Source organism: Scylla paramamosain, chromosome 15, assembly GCF_035594125.1.
Source record: "Scylla paramamosain isolate STU-SP2022 chromosome 15, ASM3559412v1, whole genome shotgun sequence".
Lineage (NCBI taxonomy): Eukaryota > Metazoa > Arthropoda > Malacostraca > Decapoda > Portunidae > Scylla > Scylla paramamosain.
In genome coordinates, this window is record NC_087165.1 from 15,626,629 (window position 1) to 15,648,451 (window position 21,823).

The 21,823-nt window shown below is 39.4% G+C and overlaps 1 protein-coding gene across 2 annotated transcripts in view; it reads left to right on the top strand.

Moving 5' to 3' along the window:
* Window positions 1–21,100, top strand: part of LOC135107526 (uncharacterized) — a 114,856-nt gene extending 93,756 nt beyond the window's left edge. Inside the window, exons 5-9 of one of the 2 annotated variants that reach the window (XM_064017489.1) lie at window positions 164–403; window positions 549–688; window positions 1,167–1,361; window positions 16,233–16,323; window positions 16,753–21,100. In XM_064017489.1, coding sequence (XP_063873559.1) covers window positions 164–403; window positions 549–688; window positions 1,167–1,361; window positions 16,233–16,323; window positions 16,753–16,754 — 668 coding nt within the window. In that variant the 3' untranslated portion in view covers window positions 16,755–21,100. Of the gene's footprint in view, window positions 1–163; window positions 404–548; window positions 689–1,166; window positions 1,362–15,932; window positions 16,065–16,232; window positions 16,324–16,752 lie in introns of those variants that run through there. The other variant, XM_064017488.1, reaches the window with a different exon arrangement.
* Window positions 21,101–21,823: the final 723 nt, after the last annotated feature.

Consider the following 21,823-nt stretch of genomic DNA (forward strand, 5'->3'; position numbering starts at 1 on the left):
ATTAAAACACTGATATTCTGCATAAAATGTGTGAGACGTAACTAAGTTTTCACATTAATGTAGGACACAACACCTGCTCTGTGCATGCTTGATCACTACTCGCAGTAGTGACTCAGGCAGTACAACCGTAGATATAAGTAAAAGGTAAATTTCCTTCTTTCAGGTGTTGTGTACAAGGCAGCTGCAGAGGACGAGGACCTGGGTCTCACCTGTCCACTTGGTCCGGGCCGCAACAGTCGCTGTCCATGCGCTTCTATACGATATGAAATTTTCACTCCTGGACGCGGCCAGCGAACGCCTCACAGTCTCTTCACCATCCATCCCTCCTCTGGACAGGTGTTCCTACAGCCGGGCACTACACTACAGCCTAGTGTCCGTCACCAGGCGCTAGTCGTCGCCTCGAGTGAGTGTTCTCGTGATTTTTTTTTTTTTTTTACCACATGTATTATTCTTTCACTACCTGATGAGCAAAGACGACTGCCGTGGCTTCTGTCTCCCCTGAGCTCTCTCCCGTCTGGTAAAAGTTATAGCCACAACGTCATCACCAGGTATCAACGGCAGCAGGGAGGAGGGACACTTACCGCTGTATGACGTGCAAACACTAACAGTGATGGTTCGACACAAGGACTCGCTGCGTGACCTCCTGCAGGACCCCTTGCTGGACCAACTCAGACACCACTTTGTTCAGGTAAAAGTCGACCATGTCTGAATATGATTGCACGAGATATTACATGCAGATGAAACCTGTGGCTGTAAAAGTTCTATACTAGTAAAGAGTGAGGGCACAGTGTGTAATGTTGGATTAGTTATGCAACTCAAATGTCACTTTATTACCTTTGCTAAAGTGCTCTGTAACATTTTTAAGCATTTTTTATTTATTTATTTTTTTCGGTCGGCGTATTATTTAACACTTTACCTTGCAGCTCATTTTTCATGCAGCAACATAAATGGGGTCCTAACACACACACACACACACACACACACACACACACACACACACACACACACACACACACACACACACACACACACACGCTTCTGTCATACTGACGTTCCCTTGATATATATCGCTATGACTGCAGTACAGCCAGCCCTTTAGCTCGTTGTCATAGCAGCGATTTCCTCAAGAGGAAATTCTGAAGTGATAATAATTTTTTACCGTCCAGGATGTCTTCTTTGGTACCAACTTCACAAAAGAGAACAGTGATTCCACCCACGAACACCACGACCACCACCATCAGAAGGAAAGCAACCACCACCAGAACAGCCTCGCCGGACACACCAGCCACGCTACGACCTTGAGTTTCCGGCGAGGCGGTGACCTGACCCCGTGGGAGAAACAGGTGACCAAGAACAACCTGGTAAGTTGACTACCATATTGTATTGTCTTATACTTGAATTGGATGATTTTAGAATCATAATTGGACTGAGTGGGTTAGAACCGGATGAAGTGAGATCACATAAATGAACAAAATGAGAATTACAAAATTTAGTGAACTGCGTCACAGAACTGAATTAGGTTAGACCACATAATTGGATACGTTAAGTCATATAATTGGATGAACTGAAAATTACATTACTGGATGAGATGAGAGACAAGGAAATTGATTAATTGATAGGGACAGTCACAAACTTTAATAAAGTGAGAATCATAACAGTGGATTAACTGATGGACTGAAAACTGAGGATGAAATAATTTATTGAATTGAGTGGCGATAGAAATGAACTGAGAGCCACAGAAATGGAGACACAAAATAAGATGAAGTGAGAGTCAGGAAATTGGATATATTGGGAATCACAGAACTGGATGAAATAGGTCACAGCACCGGATGATTAGAAATATACAGGAAAGTTCTTGTTTGTGTGTCCTGGCGACTGGCAGGCAAAACATTTCCTTGCACTAATTGCGAACTTTCTCAACTGGAATGGGAAAAAAATCCAGTATTCCCAGTCAGACGAACAGTTACGAGCGCTCGTAATCTCCTCGTCATTTACGTAGCACTTCAAATCTCGCAATATAATTAATTAGCAAGATTACGATTCCACTCTACGGTACAAAATTTTAACGATGGACTCATTAGTCTTGGAGAGCACGTACCTACACACCATGTCTTTCCTGATGGAGATGGTGTGAAAATGGTTTACAGTGAGATTGGGAGGTAGTGAAGTTGGGACGGTTCTGAATAGGATGAATGCTGTGATATTAGTAGTGATAGTGAAGGAGATGAGAGTGAGGACAGTATTTTTTTACAGGATGAAGATACTGTGAGCATAGTAGTGATAGTGGAAAGGATAAGAGGAAGGATAGTTTTCTAGTGGAATGGAAATAGTGCGAAGATGAAAATTAGAGTAAATATGCTCGCAATATAGAGAAGAGCAGCTTTAAATAGAATGAAGACAGTGTAAAGATAGTGGCGAGAGTAGAGGAGATAAAGAAGCGGACAATATTAAGTAAGATGGAGATACTGTATTTTATGAAGATCGTGATATTAAACATAAAACAGAGGAGGACACTTTTAAATAAACCAATAACTATTCACGATATTAATTATGGGAACGATTATTATTGTGCTGGTTTACCCTCAACTGCATTTCCCTTCATTAATTATTTCACCTTCGTGTGAGAGATGACGCGTCTCCGTGGCACCTGACATTCAACGCAGGGAATCCCAATGCTGTTCTGATTTCCTTGACACGCAGGGAACGTAATACAAATGTGGTGGTAATAGTTGTGGTCTGATGACTTTGGTAATAATATTTCCTAGGCGCGGCGGAATCCTTGAGCCCTAATTCTCCTTGTCCCAGATGTCAATGAGGGCTAATGTTGGTGGTAGTAGTGGTTGTTATGGTGTTGTGGTGGTGATTAGCGTCGTGGAGAAGGTAGGTGTTTGTATAGCAGTGTCATTGTGGTACTGGTTGTGATGTGTGGTGCTGATCAGGGTGGTGATAATAATGGTGGTGGTCGTCGTGGGTAAGGCAGTACTGCAGCAGTGCGGTTGTTGTGGTTCTAGTTCGTGGTCGTGTGGTGCTGGTGGTGCAGAGTGTGGTGATAGTAATGGTGGTAATCGTAGTTGGAAAAAGTTGTATTATGATTGTATTATGAATGTTGGTGGTTATTGTAATGGTGACGGTGTTGGTGATAAGCGTGGTGGTAGTGGTGGTGTTGAAAGTGTTAACTCATACGGAGAGTGACGTGAGGCTAGTGTAACAGCTTCGCTTCTTCCTTCTTTACGTGGAAACAATGCGTGGACCCGACACGTGATGTGCATCTGCGTACCACTAGTGGTCCTAGAATAGTACTGGAAGTAGTACTTATCTTTAATGAGCTTAATCTCAGTCATCAGTCACGCACACCATGAAAAGGAATAAGTTGAAACTGTATTTTATTTATTTTACCGGTATTAAGAAAAAAATAGATAAACACAAAATAAAATTATATATATATAGTATATATATATATATATATATATATATATATATATATATATATATATATATATATATATATATATATATATATATATATATATATATATATATATATATATATATATATATATATATATATACTTATTTATTGACCTCTCCTCAGACGAAGCCAAATACACGAAAATAATAAGTTTCATGCCAAAAAAATTTCTACCCTAGGATTTGTGAAGGGAAGTTAGTTAAGGGTATTAGGGTGGAGGCTTAAAAAAAAAAAAAAAAAAAAAAAAACAAGAAAAAAAAAAAACTGATGCATGTTGGTGAGCGTGTTGTGCAAAGAAAAGTGTTTGCCTTGAAAAGAAAGCATACAAATAAAACCTGGTTCGTTTCCATGCATTTCAAATGTGATTTTTTTTGCTGATACGTAACTGTATATGCTGAAAATAATATGAACAATATACGCATGAAAATCGTGTTTATATCTAACAGTAAATCTCTACCTGCTAATTTAGTTGTATGTCTATCTATCAATCAATTTCTCTCTCTCTCTCTCTCTCTCTCTCTCTCTCTCTCTCTCTCTCTCTCTCTCTCTCTCTCTCTCTCTCTCTCTCTCTCTCTCTCTCTCTCTCTCTCTCTCTCTCTGTCTCTGTGTTTTACCGAGAGCGCGATAAAAAGGATATATATATATATATATATATATATATATTATATATATATATATATATATATATATATATATATATATATATATATATTATATATATATATATATATATATATATATAGCTTTAGAAGCTCTCACGTTCATGACTTTGGTTCGCAGCGACAAGCATTATGAATGAACGACCTGTGTGCGTGGGAGGTGGAAACCCTGAATGAGTAGGAGTAGGAGGGTCAGATGATAGTGCATGAGCGGTGTGGTGGGGAGCACATATCATGTAATTGTAGATGAGAGGATTGCATACTGAATTATTTACTTATATATGTAATTCTATATATTTTTCACACACACACACACACACACACACACACACACACACACACACACACACACACACACACACACACACACACACACACACACACACACACACACACACACACACACACACACACACACACACACACACACACACACACACACACACACACATAAATATATCAAAGTTAACAGACGGAAATGTAGCATGTGGCACAGACGGAGGGAGGGAGAGAGAAAGCGAGGGAGACCGACTATGTACATTTATAAGCTCAAATCGATTGGCTCATATATATGGATAGGAAAATAATGAAATATGCACCGTGAATTTTTTAAAACTCTGATATGAAGTTCATGCCCCTATCGTTCTCTGTATAGTGTGTGTGTGTGTGTGTGTGTGTGTGTGTGTGTGTGTGTGTGTCTTGCAAATACGCATGCTTATTTATTTATTTATTTATCTACTTAAAGAGAGAGAGAGAGAGAGAGAGAGAGAGAGAGAGAGAGAGAGAGAGAGAGAGAGAGAGAGAGAGAGAGAGAGAGAGAGAGAGAGAATGTTTTAGCTAGCTTGTAAACACCCACACACACACACACACAGTATAGCTTTTACCATGCTTACTTCTTGCTGTATTAGACTATTGCGAACATCACATCTACACTGATCTTCGTGGTGCTTATAGTAGGGTCTTCAGGTCCTTGTCTATGCACACTATTATAATAACCACAGATGGGAAAATCCGGCTTCAAGTTAAATATTTGAAAACGAAATGTCCTTCCATGTGTGTGAACTGCTTACTAAAGGGGAGGTCGATGTTCCTCAAGGTAGCAGTCATGTACTGATTTTAACTGAGACACTTCATTAACCTGATTTCACTTAACTCAGGCAGATGTGATTATGTATTTACATACTTTTGTTCTTCAGTATCATTGAGAGAGAGAGAGAGAGAGAGAGAGAGAGAGAGAGAGAGAGAGAGAGAGAGAGAGAGAGAGAGAGAGAGAGAGAGAGAGAGAGAGAGTTTCACGTAGTCATAATCATTAGTGTTTGTATGTCCACACCACAAAGCATTGTCACCGTTCATTAGAGGTAAGATCACGCTCATGGACATAATCACGAGGCTTTGTTGTCTCATTTGGTATGTAATTGGGAAATGTTTCGCGAACAGCGATGATAATTACGATAGAGGCAGACGAAGGTAACGTAACGGGGCACAACGCTGTGTGATGAAGTGAGTGCTAAAAAGGGATCTCTCTCTCTCTCTCTCTCTCTCTCTCTCTCTCTCTCTCTCTCTCTCTCTCTCTCTCTCTCTCTCATTGAGACATTGAGAGAGAGAGAGAGAGAGAGAGAGAGAGAGAGAGAGAGAGAGAGAGAGAGAGAGAGAGAGAGAGAGAGAGAGAGAGAGAGAGAGAGAGAGAGAGGAGAGAGACTGCAAACTCGCTAACAGGCAGTGAGACATATATGTAAATTTGCGCAGAGTTTTATGAAAGCCGGTGAACGCCGGGATGTGGAGTGAAGGTGGAAAAGAGAAGGTTACAATTCGAGGAGCGTGTTTGAATGCAGGAAATTCACTAAAATAACCAGTTAGGCGATCGTTTACAAAATTCAGTACATGTGCTTAAAAACTATACATGGCAAACGACTTTGAATGAAAGTATTGTGAATTTATATCGTAGGAAGCCGCTGACCGTGTGCAACTATTTAAAATTTTGTACCTGGATATCATGAGAGTAAAGAATTTGTTGATATTTTACGGCGTGGTGAGCGCATTGCTGTTCTGTTACTCTCGCCTGTGGTCTCTGGTGCCAGACCGATTGATCAGATGCTGCTAGACAGTGATGGTGGTGATGATAGTGATGATGATTAAGAATATCGCTGTAAATGATAATGATAATGATAACAAGATAACAATAGTAACAACAACAACAACAACAACAATTATAACAACAATAATAGTAATAATAATAGAAGCAATAGCAATATTGGAAATAATAACAATAATGATAACAACAACAACAACAACAACAACAACAACAACAACAACAACAACAACAAGAATTATAATAATAATAATAATAATAATAATAATAATAATAATAATAATAATAACAATAATAATAATAATGATGATGATGATGATGATAATAATAATAATAACAGCAACAACAACAACTACAACCCGTCAATTCCCAAGCCACTGACTAGAGTAGAGAACAAGCATGCCGTTTTCTGTGAGTGTTCCATGGTGCGCCGGGAGAGACAGGCAGACATGTAGTGCCAGTCCAAGCAGCCTAGGTATGATGTTTAACGCCTTGTGGACGCCAGCAATCACGACAGCCGAAATCAGCGGGCGTTAGTCACTAGCTGGAGTGAAGGACGCAATCAAGTTGATGGAGAAGGTGGTATACGTAATTGCTTATGAAGAAATTGATATACGAGTACGTTTGTCACACACACACACACACACACACACACACACACACACACACACACACACACACACACACTTATTAGATGAAAGAAATATTGCTCGTAATGACAATTCAGGGAAGGTTTTCTACCTAATAACTAACATTTCTCAGTAGCACGTTACTCGTTACTCTGTACACACACACACACACACACACACACACACACACACACACACACACACACACACACACACACACAGGAACCAAACGGACAGATGACATATCACCGGATGCGCTGCGAACAGTTTGGATAGAAAAGAATGCCGTCGCACGCAGTTTGACAGGCTCGGCAGGCGTGCAGCGCTACTGTTGACGGTGTCATGGTGATGCGTGGAATGTGTGCGAGGAGCCACGTCACGAACAACCTTGTACATAAGGTGAAGGTGAGAGACACGGTGCAGCAGACTGTGGTGCCGGGTGTGTAAGCACGACACGCACGGTGGTCGAGATGCAGAACTGATCACCTCCGTTATGCCTCGACGCCTCGTACTTAACGCGAGAGCTACGCAGCCTTAGGTCTTTGCTCACATAATGAGGAACATACTTTGAAACAATTCAGCTCTAGTTGAAGTTACACGGAGTTTTAAGTGTTTATTTTACTATTCTAGTGACAGATTAACAAGATTTCTGCATTATTAACGGGCTAAATACTTTTTAGATCCGGGCTACTCATCTCTGCGGCCTTTGAAAATAGTCGTAGTGAGAGAGCAAAGCGTTTTTCAATACGAACCTTAGACCAGAAGCGAGGAGATCTCGACGTTATTAAGTTCTAGTGACGTGAGCCGTGCTGTGGCGTTACCTCACACGTTGCCAGCAAGAGATATTGGCCAGTGAGGTGTACGGAGTCACAAAGAAGGGGAGAAGATATTAAGGAAGCCGTCAACAACAGTGTCTTGACGTGGATGTGGAGCACTGCAAGACGTGTTGAGCTAAACCCTGGAGGGAAAATTACTTTTACCGAAAGAGATTAATATCTTTTCTTCTTCTTCTTCTTCTTCTTCTTCTTCTTTTTTTCTTCTTCTTCATCATCTTCTTCTTCTCCTTCTTCTTCTCCTCCTTCACCTCCTTTTCTCAGTTTCTCTTCTATTTTTGTTGTTTTTGTTGTTGTTGATGTTCTTCAGAGAGAGAGAGAGAGAGAATTTATCAACGATTCACGTCTGAATAGACACATTTCATGAAGACGTCATGTTGTGTTTAGATATGAGTGTAGATGACTTTCAGTTTTAGAATTTCGGTATTTGTCGGATTAGCCGGTGGAGTGTGAGAGGTTGCGGGAATGCGGACGGGAGTGGTTAGAAACACGCGAAGAAAATTAAGTGAAGGTCGCAAGCACCGAGAGGGGCGCAGCACTTACCAAGGTCGTCTGAGGCGGGTGATGCAGCCTTGAAACTCACAAAGCAGCAGGAAAAGGGTGGTTTGAGGGTTAGTTAGGGCGTGTCCGTGCAGATAGGCTAAGGATGGCCTTGTGTGAACCGCTTCCTCTCAGCCAAGATAAGTGATGTTTTGATATTGACAACCTCTCATTGGCTGTCAAAAATTTATGGGGCTTCGACAAGAGGAATGTGGGATTGATGCGAATATAACAATAATATATTTGTCAGAGAGTTGAACAAATAATAAGATGTTGACGGAGATGGAGGCTATGACGGCAAAATCAGTTTATAGGACAGAAAGCAACTATGTTCTGCATGAAGACTTGGCCAAGGGGAACGAAATACTTTTACGAACAGAGGAATGGAAGACTTGCCTGAGAGCTTCACTAATAGCAAGAGGGAGAGGCAGAAGGAGCTGAAGTCTATAATGACAAAATTATACTTCAAAAAATAATAATAATATAAATAAATAATAATAGTAAATTAATTAATTAATTAAATAACAAATAAATGCATGCCAACTACTTTCGTCCACCAGATGTTGCCTATCAGACAAGTATCGCACACCTAAACCGCCTCATGGCATTAGTACCTCATGGCATAATCTCTTCTATGCGAATTTTTCGTTTCATAAAAACATATGAACGCAAGGGAAGCCGCAAGAAGCCACGAGGCCTGCAAACGGCAGTCTGTGCATGAAACTTACTCACCTATATATATATACGTTTAGATTGACACAATCAGAACATCATCCTCTTTAGTATGACGTGGCCACCAATGCAACATCGCAAATGCTTATCGTGAAAACTACATTTTGAGAAGAGTTATTATTAGTTTGCTAGGCAGGATTACTTAGAAGAAAATGTTATATGTAGCGACAGAATTGTAATGCTAAGAAAAAAAATAGCTGATAATATGGACTTTAGTGGAATAAATACTAGAGTGAGATACATTCCTCAAGATTTACCAACAAATCGAATCTAGGCACATTCATAAAATACACTTTAGCCGAGAGCTGTGTCGCGTCCATCACCATTCTCTATGAATATCTAGGTCAGTAGTTTGACTTCTCCTCATTCGAGGGTTAGTGCTTTCAGAGATGTGGAGTCTTGTGATGAATATATCCACCTATAATATGCATGGTTAGTTTACAATATGGCTGTTGGCTAGCTTATATGTAATACGAACATATATTTCCTGAGAGGCATGGTTTCTGCAGAGGTAGATGAAATTCTGAGTAGAGCATAAATATAATATGTTCTCTCCTTGCTGTTGCTAACGGTTGGCGCTCTGGTGTACGTTAAGTTCCAAACTAAAAACAATCAGGGTTATCCACGCATCCTTATTACCGGTGACGATGTAAACACTTAAATGCCCACTTTATATGGAGGAATAAAAGCACATAAATATTGACTATATTTTTGTTGTTGGTCTTTTCTTGCTCGTCATGGTTGTTGAATGCAGATGCTTATGTCAGTTTTCATTTGGCGATTGTGTTTCTTTTCATGCATTGCTTAAAAAGTTGTGTTCTCTTCCAACCCTATTCCCGTGTTTGTACTCTCAATTATATCTCCCAAATTTTCACAGCTGTAAGATTTTCAGCATGCAAGTTGAGCTTCCCGCCAGTAATAGCGGTACAACTAAATGGTAACTACTCTACGAATAGTTGCCAGAAATTACCTGAATCAATTCTTCTGCATTTTCGTTAAATAATGAGAAGAAAAAAAATATTTGAAGCGATATTTAAAGCGATTTTATACTCTAAAAGAAAAAAAAAAAAATGCCTCATCATTCCACAAAGAAAAGACTTTTAATAGCATGTATATAATATTATACTTATTTGACTGACATCACAAACATACGTACACTTTTGACGTAGCATTGGTTTTGTAAGTCTTTATTGTACCGTTTCGGAATAAGGCTACGATAAAATGGGTAGATGTGTGATATTATACCCCCTCGTAGCGAATCTTTTCTTTAGATACTCTGTCATCCTTATCCATAAATCTATATAATCTTTTATAGCTAGCTAATGATTCCTTTCTAACAACCTGATTACTGAGTCTATTTCATTCATCTAACACTGGATGTGAGAACTAATTCCTTCCTACCTCTATTTTAAATCTAACTTTATCAAGGTTGAACCCATCTTGTCCTGTCCTTATTACTACCTGAGGATTTTTGTTTCATGCATAACAACACTGTGTGTGACTTCACTGCAGGATGAAGGTTTCTCCCGATAATTAATCTGTTAAACCATACATCACGCAGTGCTGTGCTAGGGCGTCTTGACAGTGAACACATTTGGCCTGATTCCTCTTAGTCGACCTGTCTTCAGCTGTATGGTTGCTCTCGTCCTTACAGTTTAGTGCCCCTGGTTGCTAAGATACGCAAACCCTTCCGCCGTGCTCTTGTAGTGTAGCACTAGGGAGGGATTTGCCTCGATAAAGTTAGTCGATGCGTACAATATTCCTGTATGATTTTATGTAGCACGAACCAGTTACACCTTTGATGTATGTTTACTTGCGTTGTTAGGAAATCTTACTAAAACAATATTTGGTATTTAGGCTCCATTATGTCTACCCATTTATATTTCATTTAAATATACTGTTTCAGCTTTGCTTCTTCACATCACTGCTTGCATGTAAACTTGTTCTTTTGATAACTGCTGATCGTAAAAATGTGAGTGTAATAATCCATGCAGATGAGAGGATTACGAACCCGCCAATACTCATGCATGTTTCAGCTTTTTGATAATTTGACAGTAAATATATAGGTAGTTCAGTAATATTCTATAAAGGTGCACTGAATTAATCCTCATTATGAATAGCATTATAGCACGTATTCACCCGTTCCAACACTAATGTTTTTCGTTATAACGTTGTTGTAGTTTCATTCCACATGGACTGAAAATGGCAATGAAAATTCGTTCATGAGTTTGTATGTACTTCCCTGTAGTGTATGTTTGTAAGGCGATGTCTCAGTAACTTTGAACAAATTTTTCAGACGTACTCGTACACAAATGTACTTATAATTCTAACTGTAATACTTCAAAATCGAAATTTAGATGCACCACTTCATGTGAATTGTGAATAGTTGTGCAGGCGGTCACAGTAGTTTCTCGAAGGCTTGCGACTCTTTTTTTTTTTTTTCTTGTTCTTCTTTTTACACGTGTGAAGAAGGTTGTTTTAAGGTATAAAAGTGTGAAGAAAGCCTGCTGAATTGCCGCTCCCGAAAGAGTAAAATTTGTGAGCGAGAATTAAGTAAAAACACCGTTCGTTTAGCTTGGTAGCATCGTTGGTGTTGCTGTGGAGGGTACAATATTTTGTTGTCATCAGGGAGAGTGGAGTAATGCGTGATGTGACGGTGCTGGCGTGACACAATTTGCTCCTAGTTGACTTCACTGTGACTTCTTATAATGTACTACATTTACTGATATATTCTCTTCTCTTTCAGATTAAAATTTGTTTTTATTGATGCACAGATTGATAAAATTTTTGCTTAAAATAGATATAAAAAAATAGAGTGAATATAGGTAATAAAATCATCAGAGTTAAATGAAACTGGAAAACAAGGTAAGTTAAATTGCATCTCATGGTTTTGGTGTCATGCACTGTTCACGTCACATCACCCGCCTCGCACCGCCGTCGCCTCTCCCTGTTTCGTGGATTTGCAACGCATGAAGAAAATTTTTATCCGGTTGTATGGAAGATAAGATTAGCAGGAACTACAGCCTGTGGGTCTCGGACGAGACGGCACTAAGTCAGGTGCTCACCAGAGCTGAGGCATTATTTGGGAATATTCGTAATTTTGATGTGCATATGTAAATGTTAATTAACTGGACTTCAATAACTTGGAAATACAGAGCAATTCAAAGTATTTATAAAGTATCTGCCAATCTCAGGCCCTTTACCCAACTTATTTTCATTTAAGCCTTCAGCTGCTATGGCTTCCCCTCAATCTTAATAAAATGGAGTGGTGAAAGTTTGAGTTTCACAGCAAAGTAAATGACCGAGCAATTCAAAGGCTTCGGTAGTATGATTTTATTTTTGCTCTGTTCAGAGTTACTCGGTCAAAATTATGTCATGCTCACATTAGTAATCAAAGGGATAAGATTTGGTAACGTAGATTTTAAGCGTTGAGTAAGGGAAAAAGAAAAGTATCGATACCATAATTGATAAGCATAGTTCTTCCACGCAGCCTTCTTTTAAGGCACGAGTCCTTGGCACTGCTGGATCTCGTGGAGTTCCAACAGTCACTGCAGGACAACACTACAACTTGCTGTTATTTAATTTTAAAGATTCTTATAATATTGTGTGGCTTTATTACATCCTAATGTAATGGTTTCGTTGAAGATCGGACGGAAAACAATTGCAGCACATTTTTTAATCATTAACTTCTATGAAAATCAAACCGAAAAATTGTTGATGATTCAACTTCATTACTGCAGCATGTCGCAATCGTAACCTAACCTACTTATATGCATATAACATGATTTATAACGTAATATAAACAAATAACAGCAATGGTCAGTATTTCATGATCATAATACAGTGTTATCAGACATATCAAGGAGTGAAAATGCCTACGGAAAAAAATATCTACAGTGGAAACTCCTCGGGGACGGGGAGGAGAAATGTCAGTAGGGATGCGAATGTCTGGAAGAAGCGAGCCCTTGCCCGAATCACTGACTTTGAACACTGTCAGATAAAACAGAGGGAACATTATACATAACAATAGTTGTGCAACAATAGGTGTATCCTGTTTTACATAATCATGAGCAATTTTCGCAAGAGTAGAGTGGCGGGAATCTCTACTTCCCTCTGGTTTTGTGTGTGTGTGTGTGTGTGTGTGTGTGTGTGTGTGTGTGTGTGTGTGTGTGTGAAGGGCTTGTCCGTAAGGAATCTTATGTTATAGAAGAAAGTGTAGACACACAGTGCTGGCAGTGTTCCCTTATTCTGTTTTATGTTTCAAGAAACGCAATCCCATTTCCAGAAGGAAATGTTGTTGTGTTTACTATTCAACTATTCAAGAAGCTGATTTACGGCCCAGTCACTTCTTCCCTCTCTTCGAGAGAAGTGTGTTATTTATTTATTTATTTATTTATCTATTTATTTATTTATTTTTTTTTTTTTTTAGCGTTTTAATCGTTTTTACCTGTTTCAGTAGACACCCTGAAAATGTTTCCTGAAACGTGACCAAGAATAAAGTAATGCTGCCATTACTATACTGTGCATGTATGCTTTTCTCTATAATATATATATATATATATATATATATATATATATATATATATATATATATATATATATATATATATATATATATATATATATATATATATAAGAAGAAGAAGAAGGAGGAGGAAAGGATCACCAAGAGGACGCAAACCTAACGGTGATGGTGGGAGGATCTTTATTCACTTTATTCACTCGAATGATTTCATTCCGTCATCAAAACAGGAGCTCTTTTTCTTAGATCACCCACTTTAAGAAATAAATCCTTAGGGTAGCAAAGTTCATTATTTAAATGAGAGTAGGTATAGCGTTCATAAATGGGTTTCCTAAAAATATTACACACCCAAATTTTTCTTTTCATCGAAAGTAGTAATCAGTTCCCACTAGTATAATCTGTTTCCGTAAAACATACAGAGTGCCTGACTTTCAAACTGAGGAAGAAACTTTAAAAGCTTGCTATTTGGTATTTTCAACAAATGTCAGTTAGAGTTATATTTAAGGCAAAACCAAGAGATTTCACTACGAATTGAATATGCGTGTGGACTGAGAGAGAGAGAGAGAGAGAGAGAGAGAGAGAGAGAGAGAGAGAGAGAGAGAGAGAGAGAGAGAGAGAGAGAGAGAGAGAGAGAGAGAGAGACTGAGAGACTATTTTAAAACGGTTTGGTTTTTCTTAAGTACCACGTACGTACTTGTATTTCTCAAAAGATAGAGATTAGTAGTCGGGTTATTCATCGATTGTTTTATTCTCACTGACGATGCATAATGTTTACTGAAGTATCATTCTATTCGTGGAAACACTCCTAAACACCCCAATTACATCCACCAGAGCCTGTTAACTCCTATGGTGCATACTAAACAACTTTTCTCACTGTCACCTACAACTTCTACGACTCTTATAATTGTACTAAAGTCTCTTAAATAGTTAGTTTTATAGCCTAGAAAAGACAGAATTAACCTCAGTTAAATGATACCCTCAGCAGCAGTATAAGCGTTAATAACAGGTTACATTAAACGCTGAGACGTTTTGCAATGCGCTTCCTGGGAGTTCTGGAAGTGAGCGAGAGAGTATGGTGGCAAAACGGAGGAGAGTGCGTGTGTGTGAAATGGTGCTGGTGTGGGTGACGTGTGTGGGGGAGAAGTTATGTATATCACCTCATTACAAGGGTATTCGTCCCCGCGGCCCCCCACCCAACGCGTCCCTGCGTACGTGTCCCATTCGTCACGGGGCGATGGTGGAATGTCGTGTTGCCGGGAATGAGACAGGCGGGGACCCTCACGACACTTTCTCCTTTCTCTCTCTCTCTCTCTCTCTCTCTCTCTCTCTCTCTCTCTCTCTCTCTCTCTCTCTCTCTCTCTCTCTCTCTCATTACTTACATTTTGCCCTTTTTAACAGTGTGTGTGTGTGTGTGTGTGTGTGTGTGTGTGTGTGTGTGTGTGTGTGTGTGTGTGTGTGTGTGTGTGTGTGTGTGTGTGTGTGTGTGTGTGTGTGTGTGTGTGTGTGTGACCCTGAATATGAAACACAGTATTACCTAGAAATCTGATTTCTTGTAATTAGCACCAAAATAGCTGTTACACTTGTATCTGTTAAAAAGTAGGCGAGTTTCTTTCACCGTGGTTCAGTATGCAAAAAAAAAAAAAAAAAAAAAAAATCAGAGGTGAGTAAAGGGATCACGCAGGGAAGTGAAGGTGGTAGTGGTGGTGAGAAAAGACCCTGTCGGGGAAGAAGTGGTGTGGTGTACTGAGGGCCTTGGATAATTGATTGATAAATATTGTTACTGGTTAAGATAATGTGTACGTACTTGAGAGAGAGAGAGAGAGAGAGAGAGAGAGAGAGAGAGAGAGAGAGAGAGAGAGAGAGAGAGAGAGAGAGAGAGAGAGAGAGAGAGAGAGAGAGAGAGAGAGGACGACGACGACGACGACCACTGTGCTGACGACGACGACAACAACAACAACAAGAACAACGGCAGCAACAACAACACACGCTGACACAAAGTGAATATAGAAGAACGCATGTAAAAGTCACATACGAAAGGTGTAACCCTCAGGAACAAAAACAGTAACGTCATTTCGTCTAGCATCAATATTTCGTAGCAATAAAATACTGAAGTAATATATTATTAGTAGTATTAGTATTATCGTCTGGGATACGTGGTTCAGTATGCCTTCTGAGAAACATTGGGTTGAAAAAAATAATAATAATCTTTTGCTGTGGAAATATTTTCTGTTACGCCTTCGTAGAAATTAAATATTCAACCTGACCTCATAAAGTAATTCACAAGTGTGAGAACATTTTTTTTCTTATCTTTAAAAACTGCAATGAAGATTTGTAGCTAAGAAACCTTTTTGTCATCAGTTATTTTTTTTCTATATAATTTACCTTTAAATTCAAATGCCTTACAAGATCAGTTTAATATCAGAATAAAAACAAATAAAATTAAGATATATTGTTGGCAGAAACACAGCGTAGAAAAGGAAACTACGCACAACTATGCTTCAAGAGACTTACGAGTATGTGTTGGTCGACCTTCCCGCACAGCTCTGATGTTGTGACAGGAGGAAGTGAAGATGCAGTGCAATACTTTACTGGTCAGCTCATACAGGAGGCTCAGTGGTCTGACTTTTCGTTCATTTATTTATTTATTTATTTATTTATTAGTATTATTATTGTTATTATTATTATTATTATTATTATTATTATTATTATCATTATTATTATTATTATTATTTTTATTATCTATTTTATTTATTCCGCAGGGACCCGGACTTGGTAGGCGGCGCAGGGCAGCGAGACACACTCGAAGGAGCCGCCAAGCCCAGCCACCCATGCCCGCCCCTTCCCCGCTATGTGAGAGAGAGAGAGAGAGAGAGAGAGAGAGAGAGAGAGAGAGAGAGAGAGAGAGAGAGAGAGAGAGAGAGAGAGAGAGAGGTGGGGGAGGGAGGGAGGGAGGGAGGGAGGATGTGAGTGAGGGAGGAGGAGTAGTAGTAGTAGTAGTAGTAGTAGTAGTTAAGGGAAGGTGTGGTCGTGTTTTCCTTTCATCAGTGTTTATTCATGTCTCCTTATCAACCAGAAAAAAAAAAGAAAAGAATATATAATATTACCTGCTCAGTTTATGTAAAATTTAATGTCTTCTAGTGCTTGATAAACAGAATAATTTCGAGATCACATTTTAAACTTTGTATGAAGGTACTCATTAATTCACAAGTGTTTACGTGCTAAAAGAAAAAGAGCTTATATGAACAGTATGTAAATATAACCATTTTTCCCTTCTGTCAGAGAGCGAAAGCGCTGGTTGTGGGAGGAAGCCGCCGCGGCCAGGTGAAGTCGGCTAGCGGTGGGTTGACAGCTAAGCCCCGCCGCCCGCCTCAACAAGTTATGAGAGAGAAGGGCATCATCACCTGCCGAGTCTGCTGATTGCCCTCGAGGTGTCTGGTGACGCCACACGCGGACATCTTTCCTGGTGACGCCTGCAGGATTGAGGACGAGTGCAAGTACAGCGACACCCTAACCTCGAGAACTGATGGCAAAGGAAGCGAGCTGGCAGCGCACTACAACGATTACTCACTCTACTAGTCTGAGTCACACGGGCCCCGAGAGATGATGCCTCACGCTCCAGGAAAACACACACACGTACAGTACACCTCACCATCTTGCCAGATACTTAGTGAAAGTAATGTAAAATGATCGGAGATTTTTCCTTCGTCAAGGAATATACTTTGGCTCCCAGGAATCTAAAGTCAGCTTAAAAAAAAAAAAAAAAGTCTTGCAATATACAATGAGGGAACACATCATCATACTTTCAGTTTTGATGTATCTTATTTGTTCGTGTTTTACTCTTTTTTGTCTGCCAAGAATGATTGGCTATCCTCGCATGAACTAGACCAGAACACTAATGGTTTCTTCACCAATCTCTTTACGAATAAAGATTTGGAATGCAAAAGAAATAGACACTAAGAATGAATAATTGAAGTATTCTGTACCAACGAGCAAAGGGGACAAGAGGAGAGAGGGGCCAGGTATATCAATGCTGTCTGTTTTCCTCTAGTCTAGTGGAAGGAAAGTGTCTCGTAATTTTAATGCTGAAGACGAGCCTTGAGATCATTGTCGAGTGACTTGTTTACCTCATTGTGAGTTATGTATGTACACGTGTTGGGAAGATGAAAGCGTGTGGGTGAATATTTCAAACACATATGTACGTACACACCCTCCCACACATCCACACACACACACACACACACACACACATGTATTTGAACGATCTCAAAAATGAAATATAAACACACCTTTTATATTCTCTAATTTTATCGCTCAGCGTCATGACATATGCCAAAACAGTCATTGCATGCGTACTGAAAAAAAAAAAAAAAAAAAAATTGGCGCACATTTCATTATTTTTACATTCGCTGTAAATTAATCTTTCGTATTGGCTTAATTCTTTATCGCTTTTGCTAGGACTTAATTAAATGTTTGCGTTTCATTTTTTTTTTTTTTTTTTTCCAATTTTCACGTTTTCACTTTTAGATTTATTGGCTCAGTGAAATGTTTCCGCGCCTGGTGTTGTATACAGAAACCTGCGTAGTGATTATGAGGACAACATATCCCTGCCGGCCTTAAAGGTGTTCAACATAGACAGATTTCACCGAGTCGCAGAATCAACCTCGCTGGTATGTTAATGTTTACGCCTCAGGGATAAGGTTGTCTCTTCGCTCACCACAGCAGATGGCATTATGCATTTATCACTGTTCTGTAGGTAGAAACCTTCTGGCAGTACGCTGAAGGGTGTTAAAACTACTTGAGTAGTCACTTTAACTGAGCTGAGTCTGGGATGAAAACGTGTACCGTATATCCATGTTTGGTGCACCAATCACCAGCCAGGGACAGGAAGGGTGTTCTCTCCCACCCAATGAAAACAAGTGTGCCTCCCAACACCTTATATCTGTCTTGCTTCTCGGCTCCTTTAAATTTTTTCTACTAAAACATTTATGAAGAAGAATGGCTATGAGCAATAAAATACTACAAAAAATAAATAAATAAAAAAAACGTTCTCTCGCCGCTCCTTGAAAACCAGTATTACGGATCACCGTAATACTGCTGGTGATCCAAGTTTCAAGCCGACATCTGAACTATATAATGACCAATCCTTTTAAACTTTTCTACTCAACTTTCTGGATTGTAACTATTAGGCTGATTTTTTTTTTTTTTTTCATCCTTTCGTATCCTTTGACTAAGCTCATATATACATGAAGAAAAGAAAGTTGTATGATTATAGCTAGCATTTAAGGAGAAGATAAGATCCAGTAACCGCACACCACTCGATGTTTCTTCACATAGTTTTCCACAACTATTCTTGAAGACACGAGTACTACACCTGCACCTCAGCCGGCTAAGAGGTTGGCCAATCTGACTCGTCTTCCACCTTATTACTTCACCTTATCTCGAACCAAATGAACGAAGCCAGATTCCTACAGCTAATGGAAGTACACGTCATGTTTACATGGTGAGAAGGATGTGGAAACGTAACAGAATGTTTATAGTATGCCCGTATATGGAAGATCCGCGTGGCAATGTCTAGATCGCCTCATCACCAGACAAAATCACTTCTGAGACTCCTTTCAGTCTGTGTTTGATCATTAGACAACCAGATTAGGAGGTCCTGGCATGAAAAAAACAACATCACGCAGTCCGTTAATTTACGATGCCAAATAAACTCATAACTAAGTTGCCTTAATATCAATAAATAAGTAAACCATTAAATCAATTCCCATCCTCACGCCCCGTCGTCATCCTCTTCTTCCCTCACTGTCCTGTCTTGAGCCACTCCTCTCCACTCCGTGTGCATTCCTTCTATTTAATTATATTTGTATTATCAATAGTGTTTTAGTTATCGATAGATAGACGATTCTCCATAAAGATAATAACATATAATTGACACGGACAGATCATGTGGTGGTCAGAACCGTAACCTAGTACAGAAAGAGGCACAAAGTCTTTCAGTGTACAGGCATCCGGTGAAGGAGGAGGATCATAATGGATAATACTGAAATTTAAGATGTGTTATTAGTACCTACCAATTCATTAGTTACTTTAATGACTTTTACCTTAACATCTTTATTTTATAATGTTTTGCCATGGATAATCGGATCACCATTAACTTCACTTCACTTTGGTTTTCAGCACCTAAAGGTGTAGTCTTATTAGCGCTTTTTCAGTTGATGTTTGTGGTTTTCGTGGTTTTTGGTCCTTCCGTATTTCTATTTTTTTTTTTTTTTCTGCTACATCATCTTTACTGGGCAAGATCATCGTCAACTTCATCAAATCAAAACAGATCGTGGATAGCATATCTGGAGTAACCCTCATAAAATAAAACTTAACATCTCTCAACATATTAAGAATATTAATTCAACTTTGTGCACATTTTGTCATACTTTAGTTCCTGGACGCTATGGACGCAATGAATCAACCTGATTGATGACGTACGAACCACAAGGATGACATACTCGTATATCTCAAGAAAGGCTCTTTTTTTTTTCCTTTTTTTTTTTTTTAGACGAGCAGACCACAACTGCATCATTTTTTTTTTTTTTTTTTTGCTAGTCTACGAATAACAAGCCTCATGTCTGCCGGAACAATGTTCGTTTACAGTCTTTTGTTTGTGAAAGTTGTGATGAACGGCTGAGTTCATTAAATAGTTCACTTTCCAGAAAGTTGGCGAATTAAAAAGCACGGAAAATGTACTAGTAACTCCAGACGATGTCTTAAATATAACCCAATCTTTACTCTTGGTCATCTGGCGACATTGAGGAAACTTTACTTAAGGCAGAATAAAGCAACAGTAGCGATGAAATCTAGGATGGCTGCCACCAACAATGGAGGACCCAAATCAACGTTCGTGAGTTGGACTACGACAGGTCATCGGCTTTTGCTGAGTCATGGTGAACTAAATGGAATGTCCTAAGTCACGGGAACCCGCATTTGTAAATGGATTCGCCTAAATGGAAGAGGCCATTTGACTAGTTTAAAGACATTTTCGTCGTTCTCAGTTTGCATTTGATGGGGAATAGTATCATGTTGAATTATGACAAGTAAAATGTATTACATCATAATTAAAATTGAGCCAGGCGGCGGAGGGCATCCGTAATGCCATTACGTGACCGTCCTGATGACCCTCGAGTGTGATGCAAGGGTTCGTTCGTTGCCCGGCCTCGTGGTCACCATGAACATCTCAACGCCACCGCCATGCCTGGGTAACGCGGAGATGTGTGTGTGTGTGTGTGTGTGTTGTGGTACCTAGGCACCTCTTCCGATGCGGCACAAGCTTCACTACTGTAATGACTGCAGCCTCGTGGGTGTAAAATTGGCGTCGATGTGTAAATATTGTGTATATACTCTTTTGTGTTCTCTGTTGTTTTATTTTCTCGGAGTTTTGTATACTAAGCATGACAGATATTTGTGTCAATTACTTCGGCCATGTACTCCTCTGTACTGTACAGATCTTGGTATGCTAACAATGGTATTTTTCGTCGTTGTTACTAGTAAAGAAATGAAAGGAAAATGATGTGCTGAGTGGACCTTTACAGCATGTCATAATGATATTGCTAATAAATATATTTCGTGACTAGAGAAATCAATATTCCGTCTATGTTTTCCATAGTTATTGGTGTCAGAAAAATTGTGTCGAACATTGACGTAATCAATGATTATTGCTGATTATAAGTAATTAATTATCATATGCAATATGAACATGGAAAAGTTTACAAAAAAAAAATAATAGCTGCATGGCATCTTCAGTGTGTCAAAATCACTGAACGACGTTCGAGACTTGGTGTTCGAACGCCACGGCAGCGGGGGAAGCCAGACGTGAGATGGCGCGTGCAGCAACGGCGCCAGGAAAGTATAACTTTCTTGTATATGTGAACTTACGTATTAGGACGTCACAGAACACCTGAAAGCCAAGCCAACGCTCCAGGTAAGTGATAAACTGGTAATCACGATCAATTTATTGTCGTGGCTTGCGGAAGTGTGAGGTGAGCATTCTCCCATACCCGACCCACGTGTGCAGTTAATCTTCCTGTCATGACTCGCACAATTTTTTTTTTTCCCCTAGAACGTGTCTTGCAATAGTACACCCCATGCTTACAGGACCAAAATAATGTACACAATAATCTCCAGTATAATTGTCACATACCTTACTGCTACAAAATCTCTTGTCCTTCGTATAAAAATGTCATGCCACATTTCACTGAAGGGTAATTCAAAACTCAATATAACCTAACGTTATAACTAACTGTGGACTGTGGTCCCTGAATCCTTCCACAGCTGCGTGAAGAACAATGACTTACAGCAGGGG